General features: G+C 41.5%; 1 protein-coding gene across 2 annotated transcripts in view; it reads right to left on the bottom strand.

The window, feature by feature from the left end:
* Positions 1–392: 392 nt before the first annotated feature.
* The window catches only part of CHRM5 (cholinergic receptor muscarinic 5), a 92,314-nt gene continuing 80,217 nt past the window's right edge, over positions 393–12,489 (bottom strand). For both annotated transcript variants that reach the window (XM_002753583.6, XM_035259929.3), the window contains exon 2: positions 393–5,175. In XM_002753583.6, the coding sequence (XP_002753629.2) occupies positions 3,503–5,101 (1,599 nt within the window). In that variant the 5' untranslated portion in view covers positions 5,102–5,175 and the 3' untranslated portion in view covers positions 393–3,502. The remainder of the gene's footprint in view (positions 5,176–12,489) is intronic.

Raw genomic sequence — 12,489 nt, 5'->3', positions numbered from 1 at the left:
AGTATCACTTAAATGGGAATGAAGTGACTGGGGCACCAACTCTTTAAGTAGTTTAAGACGAAATGCTGCTGCTCCTTTTGGTGTGGTCTCTACCTGGTAAAGGACGGTGGTTTGCGGTCTGCCCCACCTCCCTTGTCCCAGAGGGAAGGGGAAGCATTTTACTCACAGATCTCTTGTTATTATTATTTAATTTTAGTTTGGTCATTGGTTCCTTAGAGGAAGAGGGGAATCAGAAAAGGTAGAAAGAAGGACATGTCCCCATATTGTGTATCAATTCCAACCTTCTTGAAAGGCCAGGCCATGCAAATGTGTGTGGGAACTACAATATAGATGGATCTAACAAGCTACACTGAAGCCATTTTCTTATTTAAACGCTCTGCATTGGACTGCTCTGTGGATAAATTTCTTTAATATCTTGAATAGTGCTAGTACAATACAGAAAAGCAGCCCAGTCCCCATATCTTTTGCTGTAATTGCAGCATTTACAGTAGACAACTAGAGATACTAATCCAGAGGTTTGGGTACAGATTTCACAATTACAAAGAGCTGGCATCAGCATTGTCTTCAAAGAACATTCACCAAAGGAGCAAAGCAAAGGCCAGGTATATTGACAAAATGCTTTGTTTAACCAAAAATTGAATGGAAAACAGATTCCCTGACAAGCCATCAAATTCAGAGCCATGGAGAAACAAATTACAATGATAGCAATGTAACAGCATCCAGTAGGTAACTAGCCAAAGTTGTACATAGTTTACCATAGACAAAGCCTGGAAGACGGGGGGCACAGATGGCCTAAGATCTCAAGTCAGGCCATGCACCTCTCCCCCACCCACCAGATCCCTGTAGTTTACAACTGGGTCTGTTCATTCTGAGGACCCCATTGAAGCCCCTATTCTACAGAAGTTTAGTTGTCTCTAGTAGGTTGGGATATTTTTTGTCTATGTCAAGGGGCATAGGTAGTTTGCAAAACTGGCTGCTTTCCAAAGCCAAGAAGGAAGCATCAACCTCTCTTTTTTTTTTTTTGAGGCAGGGTCTTGCTCTGTCAGACTGGAGTGCAGTGGTATGATCATATGATCATAGCTCACTGCAACCTTTAACTCCTGGGCTCATGCAATCCTCTTGCTTCAACCTCTGAAGTAGCAGGGTCTGCAGGCACATACCACCATGTCCTGCTAATGCCCAGCTATCTAATTTTTTTTTTGTAGAGATAGGGTCTCGCTATGTTGCCCAGGCTGGTCTTGAGCCCCTAGGCTCAAGCAGTCCTCCTGCCTCAGCCTCCCAAAGTGCTGTGACTACAGGTGTGAGCCACCACACCCAGCAATAGGCTTCTTAATCAATTTCACAAAACATTAACAAAAAAAGCCAAGTCCTAAGCAAGAGTGGAATGTGCAGAGTGCCCTTAGTGGCATCCTTTCCTGGTTTGTGTTCTTTTGTTTAAATTAACTTGTTTCACTCTCAACTGTGATGGTGAATGCCCAACATGGGCTTAGAAGCCTATTTTCATAAAGGGATTTTCATCTTTGTCAGGAATCAAAGCCTTAAATGAAAAGACTCAACTATTTATTTGGAGCGGGTGGAGCAAGTTTGCTTATGAAGTCACACCCAGTTGGCATCACATAGGCCTGAAAGCCTCTGTGCTGGATTACTGAGCCAATTACTATTCCCACCAAATTCTTGGCAAGTGTTAACCTGCCCTTTACAAAGTCTCAGCAGATATACTGCTTCCAAGATGTTTCATGTCAATGTCAAGTCCTTGTAGGGGAACCAGTCCTGTCCTGCCCGAGATTCTATTACCCTGAAGCCTCTTTGAGACATCTGTGGGAGGCTGATTATGCTCTTCAGTGGTAAGCTCTCCCATAGTCAGGTACAGATCTAATTCCCAGGACAACTAAATCAGCTATTTTTCCATCCTCTTAGCAAATGAGACTGAAAAGGACCTGGCCTACACTGAGATGCATGAAATCTGGCAATCTTTAAATCCAGCTGCAGATGTAACCAACAGGTTAAATAATGTCTGACAGGAGGGCTTCATCTTTAAAATCCATTTTGTGTACCACACGACTGCTTCTTTGTGGACTTTTGTCCACAAAGGTCCTTTGATTCAGTTTATGTACACTTAGAGATTTCAATATAAATATAATAAACCTCATGCTCTAATGCATGTTAACTTTTATTTTTATGCATTACTATGACCTACACTTTATTTTTAAAAATGAAGCTTTCAGATTATTTTTATCTTCATTGCCCCCTCAAGTGTGCTTTTCTGGCCTTCTCATTTTTGACTGAATTTGGAAAGAAATGAATAAGTCATTTTTAGGCCCTGAATTGAAGGACCTATAAAAAAGAAAGTCTTTCCATTCCCATCCCACCACGCAACCCTCTGCTTGGAGGCAGCACAGTGACCTGCTTGTATATTGGTATGAATTGGGGATCTGAACAAGGGAAATTGGAGGCTGCAAAATGGCTCTGGAAGAAGTTCAAAAGCAAATTTGTTTTCCACATTTTGCTCAGGTTTGTCCTGTGAAGAGATTAGAAAGCAAAATCTCTGAAAACAATGGAAGAATCTTAATTCCATAGCCCTGGAGAAAATCTTCAGCCAGTGAAGGGCTCTTATACAATTAGTCTTCCTAAGAACAGAGCATACATAAATAAATGGGTTCAAATGGGCACAAAATAGAATGTACAATATTTGTTTGGATTAAAGAAAAAATTTCCACCAGCAAAACCTAAAATAACTGACTGTGGAGACTTGATCCATCTGTATTAGCAGAATAGAGTCCCCTTTAAAGCACTGGGTATGACCAGGTTTCAGTCCTTCCAGATCCTGGATTCTGAGGGAAAGGATGGTTCCCTGGAGATCACCATGAGTTCAGTAAGTATGAGGAATTAACATTGGATATGAAAGGGAAGAGCAAGACCTTCACTCAGATGTAGGGACAGGAAAACAAAACACAGTATAGACCACATAATAGCTGCATAATAGATAGTGATCAGTTTAAGAAGATATTCTTAGAAGCCAGTTGAATATCAGTCTTGTTAACAAGTGACACTGATGTACATTCTCCTGGTTCTCACTGGCACAAGACAGCTTCATAGACACATACATATTGCACAAAGTTCTATGATAGGTTTCCACAGGAAAAGGTTTCCACCTGGTCCCTACTTTTCCCCACAGAAGGGACAAAAGTTCCCTGAGTCACTGTTCATTGTTACCAAGTGTGCTTTCCCCTGTGAAGGGCCATCAGCCTATCCCTTTACTTCAGTGGCAAACTCCAGTGGCATCAGGTGGCCTTGGTCATAGGCAAGAGTCATTTAATATGACAGCAATTGCTGCAGCTGTGATCCCTTCCTTTTAGCAACAGACCTTGAGCCTTTACAAAAATCCTGAAGGACTCAAAATGAGATGTCTTCTTTTTGAAAATATACAAACCAGAATCAGCTTGCTCATTCTCAGAGGATGTTGACTGTGGTCATTCTTCTTTTGAGATAAATTGTTAACTTTTCAGGGTAGCTTGCTGTTCCCCTGCCAGTACAGCTTCTCTTCCACTTTTTTCTTCTTCCATCGGCAGAGAAGCAGCATCTTAAAGGTCTTCCTGAAGGTTCTGTTACAGAGGGCATAGCAGATGGGGTTGACAGTGCTATTGACATAGCACAACCAGTAGCCCAAGTGCCACAGGGTAACTGGGACACATTTGTCACAGAAGGTAGAAACCAGGACCATGATGTTATAAGGGGTCCATGTGATGATGAAGGCCAGGAGAATGGCACTCAGTGTCTGGGCTGCTTTCCTCTCTTTGACTAGGACCATTCTCTTTCGTTTGGTCATTTGGTGGCTGAGATTGGGACTGAGGCCTTTCGTTGAAGGTTCCTTGGCCACTGGGAAGGAGCAGGGCATGATTTTCACTTTGTGACAGCCATTGTTGGTCTCCTGGGTCCCATCAGCTTTTACAACCAATTGGAACTTATAGGCCATACATTCCTGACTCTTGGGTCTATGAGCAGCTGCTGGAGACAGAAAGTAGTTTGGGGAGTCACAGTCATTTTTATCAGTTTGACCATTCACAAAAGTTTCCTCAGCCTCTTCGGCACTGAATTCTTCCCCTGCGCTTTCCTTGCCCTGACTCTTGTAGACCATTTGGAGGACAGGGTCAGTGGCAGGCTTATCCTCATCCTCTGAGGAAGGATAGCTGCTACAGGTGGTGAGCTTCTCGGCTTTGGCCCAGTTGGTGCTTGGGCCAGTGGCTTGGGCTGGCTTCCCAGTGATGGAGGTGCTCCTGTGGGAGGATGACCAGGAGGCCTGGTTCCTTTCCCTCTGGACCAGGGTGGGTCGAGGACAGCGAAAGCACGATCTGAACAAAGCCCTATGAGCTGGCTTTCTCTTCTCGGCTTTGGTCACAGAGACAGAACCCTGGAGGTCAGCCAGGTCCTTGGTTCGCTTTTCTGTTTCCCGGTAGATTCGGCAGTAGAGGATGGTCATGACAGAAACAGGGATGTAGAAGGCAGCAATGGCAGTGCCAAAAGTGATGGTGGGCTCAGAGAGAAACTGGATCTGGCACTCATCTGGTGGAACTGTCCGCTTCCCAACCAGGTACTGCCAGCAGAGAATTGCTGGAGCCCAGAGGATGAAGGAGATCAGCCAGGCCAAGCCAATCATAACGCCAGCCCTTTTTGGAGTACGCTTGGCCCGATACGTCAAGGGTCTTGTGATAGAAAAGTAACGGTCAAAACTGATCACCAGAAGGTTCATGACAGAAGCATTGCTGGCCACATAGTCCAGTGCAAGCCAAAGGTCACAAGCCAGACTCCCGAGAGCCCAGCGTCCCATGAGGATGTAGGTGGTGTAGAGGTTCATGGAGAAGATCCCAATGATGAGATCTGCACAGGCTAAGCTGAGCAGGTAATAGTTGTTCACTGTCTTGAGCTGGCTGTTGACTTTGAAGGAGATCATGACCAAGACATTGCCCACAATGGTGATCAGGCTTACCACAGCAGTCACAGCCGCAATGGTGATGACTTCCCACAAGCTGTGGCGTTCCAAAGGCTGGTGATTTACTGGGGTGCCATTGACGGTGGTTGCATTGTGGTAAGAGTCCCCTTCCATCCTGGGGCAAAAATTTTACATTAGAATTGTCTTAGGTTCTAGGCTGTTTTCTTTCAGCTCTTCTTGGCCAGCATCTGGAAGAGAGGGAAGCATATTAGCTCCAGACACCAGTATGACTTTCTTGTCCATCCGTTGTTTATAGTTTCTAACAGAATATTAAACGTGTCTGCACACATATGCAGAGCAAGATGCTGAAATCTCTAAAGTTTGATCACCTTTTTATAATGGCATCTTTTTGCTTTTTATAGTTACCCATGTCGAGTGCCCTTCTTATGCATGAGGTTGCTGCCCTCTTGTGGCAATTTTTTAAAGGGCTGGGAAGACGAGGGTGAAGGTAAAGGGAAAAAATGGATAGTTGAGAAGCAGCAAAGAGGGGAAAGCAGAGATGTTAAATCACCTTAGATTGTGATGACCGTAAGGGCGGAAACCCTATTTTTTTTAACATCCTGGCAATAAATACCTAAATTGTCATGCACTGGGGAAAAAGGGGTATCTATTCTATAGTCTCAGTCTCGATTATTAAACATTACTGAGGTGCTGTTGTGAGCCAAGACCATATTATACCACCTCTCCCTGCCCTAATGCACAAAGTCCAAGTGCAAACCTGGTTTTCATCTAGGGGGTTTTACATATGCCCCGGTTGCTAAAGATAAGGACCTTCCCTTTGTTCTTGGACTATTTGTAATACTATAGAATTGTTTTAGGTTATCATTTTTTCTGATTATAGAGTAATATATTCCTCATAAAAGTTCTAACAATGTCAAAATGTAAAACTTAGAAAGCAAAAGTCTCCTCTAATTCCATCTTGCAGAGGTAATCAATGCTAAAAGTTTAGTGTATATTTTGACATTTTCTCCTATGCATACACTAATAAATACTTAAATACAATTTACCCTATGCACATACTAATACATATTTTAAATGGGTGCCTTTGACTATTTACAATTTGAATTTTGTTTTTTACTCAACATCGGCAGGTGGCTCACGCCTGTAATCCCAGCACTTTGGGAGGCCGAGGCGAGTGGATCATGAGGTCAAGTGATCGACACCATCCTGGCCAACATGGTGAAACCCTGTCTCTACTAAAAATGCAAAAATTATCTGGGCATGGTGGCATGCACCTGTAGTCCCAGCTACTTGGGAGGCTGGAGCAGGAGAATTGCTTGAACCCAGAAGGTGGAGGTTGCAGTGAGCCCAGATTGTGTCACTGCACTCCAGCCTGGTGCCAGGTGACAGAGTGAGACTCTGTCTCAAAAACAACAACAACAACAACAACAACAACAAATCAATCATCACAGACAGCTTTTATATCAGTACATCTAGAGCTATCACTTTCATTGTAATGACTGTACATTATTTCACTTAATAGATGTACTATAATTAACCTGCTGTTGACAAATTTTAACTTTTAAAACTAAAAGGAGGCCGGGCACAGTGGCTTACATCTGTAATCCCAGCAATTTGGGAGGCTGAGGCAGGCGGATCACGAGGTGAAGAGATCGAGACTATCCTGGTCAACATGGTGAAACCCCATCTCTACTAAAAGTACAAAAATTAGCTAGGCAAGGTGGTGTGTGCCTGTAATCCCAGCTACTTGAGAGGGTGAGGCTAGAGCATAGTCTGAACCCAGGAGGCAGAAGTTGCAGTGAGCTGAGATTGTATCACTGCACTCCAGCCTAAGTGACAGAGCAAGACTCTGTCTCAAAACAAAACAAAACAAAACAAAAAACAACCTAAAAGGAAATTTTCCTTTTGTAGATTAAAAAATATATGTATATGATAAAGATTTCAGTGGGTACCAAAGGATAAATGGTAGAAATTAGGTTTCCTTCCCACCCCTGACCACCAAGCTTTCAAGCCCCTCTTTTCAGAGGTTACCACTGCTACTGTTTATTTTTCCTTCTAGAGATATATGTGCATACAACATATATTTGATGATATATGCAAATACCATCTTGACATGATAATGGGCAATAAAGGGAAGAAAATCTTTTTGAGGACCCATAAAATACTCCATGTGGGCAATACCTGGTCTGCCTATGGCCAGTCTTGACACTTTTTTCATAACTGACATAAAGATGACAAATTTGTGAAGGGCTACAGTTTTCTTGGCTTTTCTTTATATTTTCAGCTTAATTTTGAGTGTTTTCATAACACTTAAAATTCAATATGGAGTTGAGTTGATGATATTGTCTTGTATGGGAAACCAGATTCTCCCATCTTCCCCATCTTGCATGCTTCTTCACCTCCCAAACGCATGCAGACTAATTGACCTCTGAATACTCCTCTTCTTGGTCCCTCTCCATTCCTGTTGCTACCATTTGTTACCTTATACCTATAACTCCTCAGTGTTATCAACATTCTTGAACTTGTTGAAGCAAATTCTAAGGTTGCCAGGTCATTAGGTAGAGATTCCCCAGCATTTGGAAAGACCAAAATTACTCTACACTGGACAATTATCTAGGCAAATGCCATCACAGATTGTTTTCCAATGGTGAGATCTAAGCCACGCAGTGCAAAAAAGGGCCTGTGGAAATTCCTTTCTTCTTTATTCCTTCTTTTCTTCCTTCCTCTCCTGCCCCCCACCCCTTAATTATTTGAATGTTTATTATGTGACAGACTCTAGTGCTGAGGATACCATGGAACAGGCCAATGTCTCTGCTCTTAAGACACTAGTTGGGAATGTAAATAAATAAGCAGATAGAAAGAGCAGGGGTGCAGCCTGTCATAGGGGCACCATGAAGGACCTCCAACCTCATTGAGTGGACATGGGAAGCATCCTGAGGAAGAGATCTAAGAGTCGAGACTTGAAGAATGAATCAGCCATTGCAAGGCAGAAGGTGAGTGGAGGCTGGGGGTGGTAGTGCCAGAATGTTTCAGACAGGGAAGGGAAGAGCTTGTTTGTAAGCTCAGAGGCAAAAGAGGAGGAATGGAAAGAACGTAGCTGGAGACAAAGAAACCTGAGAAGTGAAAGGTGAAACTGGAGAGGCTGGCTGGAGAAGGATGGGCAGGAGAGGACCTGAGAGAAGAGTTAGCTTTCTGGGAGAGCTGTGTCAGCTATTTCCAGACTCCTCATTTGCTCTGAAGGTAGTCCCAACATCCAGGTTTTAGGGAGAATTAGTCTGGAGAGAAGTAGTAAAATGATCTGACCGCTTGCTGAATTTTTCCAGTCAATTCTACAAAATAAGAATACATGGTGTTTTGGAAGGATTTAATTTTTTCACTTAATTTTATTAGGTCATAAGCAATTTACAGAGGGTTCTGGGAATTTGGATGTATACATATTCCTTTGAACACATGTATAACCTGGGTACTTCTTTTTCATCCATTTCCTCATTTTAAAAAAGGAGGCCAGGCGCGGTGGCTCATGCCTATAATCCCAGCACTTTTGGAGGCCAAGGTGGGTGGATCACCTGAGGTCAGGAGTTCAAGATCAGCCTGGCCAATATGGTAAAACCCCATCTCTACTGAAAATGCAAAAATTAACTGGGTAGAGTGGTGCACACCTGTAAACCTAGTTACTTGGGAGGCTGAGGCATGAGTCGAGATCTCACCACTGCACTCCTGTCTGGGTGACAAAGCGAGACCCTGTCTCAAAAAATAAACAAAAAAAGGAAATTGGACTATGGGAACTAACATACCTACATTTCTATGACTATGCATGTTATATTGTGTCAAAAAAACAAAATTAAAACAAATGTAAGATCTCAGTTGACTTTATTTGTGATTCTAGAACCAAGCAATTCTTCATTCCGTGAAATTAATGTTCTAATGAGCTGAGCTGAAGAATTTGGCTTTATAGACAGAGAAGGCCTGAAGAAAGCAGAAGAAAAGAACAAGTAGTGTATTAGACAGAACAACAGACAATAACTGGCTAGTTAATATTAGGTTACTTCAGGCTACGCGTGTGTGCATGCATGTGCGTGTGTGTGTGTGTGTGTGTGTGTGTGTGTGTGTGTGTTAGAATTAAAGCAGAGAGACTTCCTTATCATGCTGATTGAAGATTTATAGTGGCCTGTTTGGGAAACTGGCTCTCTTTCTCTTCTGATTTCTCAGGTCACATAACAGTTTGGTTAGGGTTGGTAACTTGGAACTTTAGCATGGGTGTCTCCATTTTTATTTTTATTCTGGTTTGTTGGAGCCTAGCTCAAGAGCTTAGTCCAAAACAATGACCTCCTATAATTTTTAAAAAATCAATAGTGTGATGGTTAATTTTATGTGTCTCCTTGACTAGGCCACAGTACCCAGTTGTTTTGTCAAACACCAGTCTAGATATTGCTGTGAAGGTGTTTTCAGATATGATTCACACTGAAATCAGTAGAATTTAAGTAAAGAAAATTACCTACCGTAATGTCAGTAGATGTCATTCAATCATTTGAAGGCCTTAAGGGAAGACTGAGGTGGCAAATGAAAAGAGCAAGGAATTCTGTCACCAAATTGCCTTAGAATTCAAGACAGTAACATCAATTCCCGTTGGATTTTCCAGTTTGCCTACAGATTTCAGACTTGCCAGCCCCTACAATCATGTGGCCCAATCCCTTAAAATAAAAATAAATCTCTGTCTCTTTGATAAATGGAATAAGGTCTTTGATAAAAGGGAAAGGAAAATAATTTACAGTGGTAATATCACCTCACAATCATAAAACAATTTGGCATTGGTCACTCTCAGATTCAAAACCTAGTACCATTATTTACTGTATGGCATTAATTAATTATTTAGAAACAATGTCTTACTCTATCACCCAGGCTGGAGGACAGTGTCACCATCATAGTTTACTGAAGCTGGAACCCCTGGCTTCAAGTAATCCTCCTGCCTCATCCTCCCAAGTAGCTGGGACTCTGAGTATGGATCACCACATATAGCTCCAACTTACTATCTGACCTTGCGCACATTACTTAACCTGAGTCTCAGATTTTAAACTCTGAAGTGGAGATAAAAAGAGTGTTTACCTCGTAGGATTAAGTATTAAAGTTTTTTTCCCAACTTTTATCCTAAGTTCAGGGATACATGGGCAGGAGGTGCAGGTTTGTTACACAGGTAAATGAGATAATCCATGTTGTATTTAGCCAGAGACTGACACAGTGGAATGTTTACTACAAAGTAGCAATCCAGCAGCAAGAGCATCAAAATGACTCTTTCCCTGGTAGGAATGAGCCTGAGGCATGGCTATTAAGGGATAAGGTGAGATAATAAGGCAATATTTTCATGACCACACACTGGCTCTTTTAGGTGATTCATGGTGCTAATGCTGGATTGCAGTGGTGTGATCATAATTCACTGCAACCTCAACCTCTTGGGCTCAAGGGATCCTCTCACATTTTATTTATTTATTTGTATTTATTTATTTTTTTTGAGACGGTGTTTTGCTCTGTTGCCCAGGCTGGAGTGCTCCTAGATTTGTTTTTTAAATTATTTTTCTTGTCTCTGTGTCCTTCAGTTCAGCTCTGATCTTAGTTATTTCTTGCCATCTTCTAGCTTTGGAATTTGCTCTTGATTCTCTAGTTTTTGTTGCTGTTGTTGTTGTTTTGTTGTTGTTGTTGTGATGTTAGGTTTTTAACTTGAGATCTTTCTAGCTTTTTGATATGGGCATTTAGTGCTATAAATTTCCCTCTTAGCACTGCTTTAGCCAAATCCCAGAGAGTCTGGTACTTTGTCTGTTTCATTAGTTTCAAAGAACTTTTTGATTTCTCTCTTAATTTCATTATTTGCCCAAGTCAGGAGTAGGTTGCTCAATTTCCATGTAGTTGTGTGGTTGTGAGAGACTGTTATAGATTTCACTTCTTTTGTATTTGCTGAGGAGTGTTTTACTTCTGATTATGTAATCAGTTTTAGAGTAAGTTTTGTGTGGTGATGAGAAGAATGCTTATTCTGTTGTTTCGGGGTGGAGAGTTCTGTAAATGTCTATCAGGTCTGCTTACTTTAGAACTGAATTCAGATCCTGAATATCTTTGTTAATTTTCTCTCTCAATACTCTTGTCAGGGGGTGTTAAAGTCTCCCACTATTATTGTGTGGGAGTCTGAGTCTCCTTGTACACCTCTAAGAACTTGTTTTACGAATCTGGGTGCTCCTGTATTGGGTGCATATATATTTAGGATAGCTCTTTTTGTTGAATTGAACCCTTTACCATTATGTAATACCCTTCTTTGTCTTTTTGATCTTTGTTGGTTTAAAATCTGTTTTGTCAAAAGCTAGGATTGCAACCCCTACTTTTTTCTGTTTTCCATTTGTTTGGGAAATTTTCCTCCAGCTTGACATTTTGTGTCTTTTAATTGGGGCATTTAGCCTATATACATTTAAGATTAGTATCCTTACATGTGAATTTGATCCTGTCATCATGATGCTAGCTAGTTATTTTGCAGACTTTTTTATGTGGTTGCTTTATAGTGTCACTGGTCTGTGTACTTCAGTGTGTTTTTGTAGTGTCTGGTAACAGGTTTTGCTTTCCATATTTAGTGCTTAATATGGGAGCTATGTTGAAGAGGAGTGGTGAGAGAGGGCATCCTTGTCTTGTGCTGGTTTTCATGGGGAATGCTTCCAGCTTTTGTCTATTTGGTATGATAGTGGCTGTAAGTCTGTCACATGTGGCTTTTATTATTTTGAGGTATATTTTTTTCAATACCTAGTTTATTCAGAGTTTTTAACATGAAGGGATATTAAATTTTATCAAAAGCTTTTCTGCATCTGTGGAGATAATCATGTGTTTTTTTGTCTTTAGTTCTGTTTATGTGATGAAGTACATTTATTGATTTGCATAGATGAACCAAACTTGCATCCCAGGGATGAAGCCAACTTGATCATGGTGGATAAGTTTTTGATGTGCTGCTGGATTTTGTTTGCCAGTATTTTATTGAGAATTTTTGCATTAATGTTCATCAAAGATGTTGGCCTGAAGTTTTCTTTTTTTGTTGTATCTCTGCCAGGCTTTGGTATCAGGATGATGCTGGCTACATAGAAAGAGTCAGGGAGGAGTCCCTCCTTTTCAACTTTTTCAAATAGTTTCAGTAGGAGTGGTACCAGCTCTTTGTACCTCTGGTAGAATTCTGCTGTAAATCTGTCTGGTCCTGGGTTTTCTTTTTTTGGTTGGTAGGCTATTTATTATTGCCTCAATTTCAGAACTCATTATTGGTCTATTCAGGGATTCAGTTTCTTCTTGGTTCAGGCTTGGGAGGGTGTATGTGTTCAAGAATTTATTTATTTCTTCTAGATTTTCTAGTTTATGTGCATAGAGCTGTTTATAGTATTCTCTGCTGAGACTCCGCACAGCTCTGCGTGATGGACCTAAGGCCCTGGTGGCATGCATGGGCTTATAAGAGGGTCTCCTATTTCATAGGCTGCAAAGATCTGTGGTAGAAGTGTGGTTTCCTGGGTGGGGTTGCACAATCACTC

The sequence above is a fragment of the Callithrix jacchus genome, chromosome 8 (genome assembly GCF_049354715.1).
Source record: "Callithrix jacchus isolate 240 chromosome 8, calJac240_pri, whole genome shotgun sequence".
Taxonomy (NCBI): domain Eukaryota; kingdom Metazoa; phylum Chordata; class Mammalia; order Primates; family Cebidae; genus Callithrix; species Callithrix jacchus.
The sequence above is the reverse complement of the archived record's forward strand: the minus strand, read 5'-3'. Positions and strand labels throughout refer to the sequence as shown.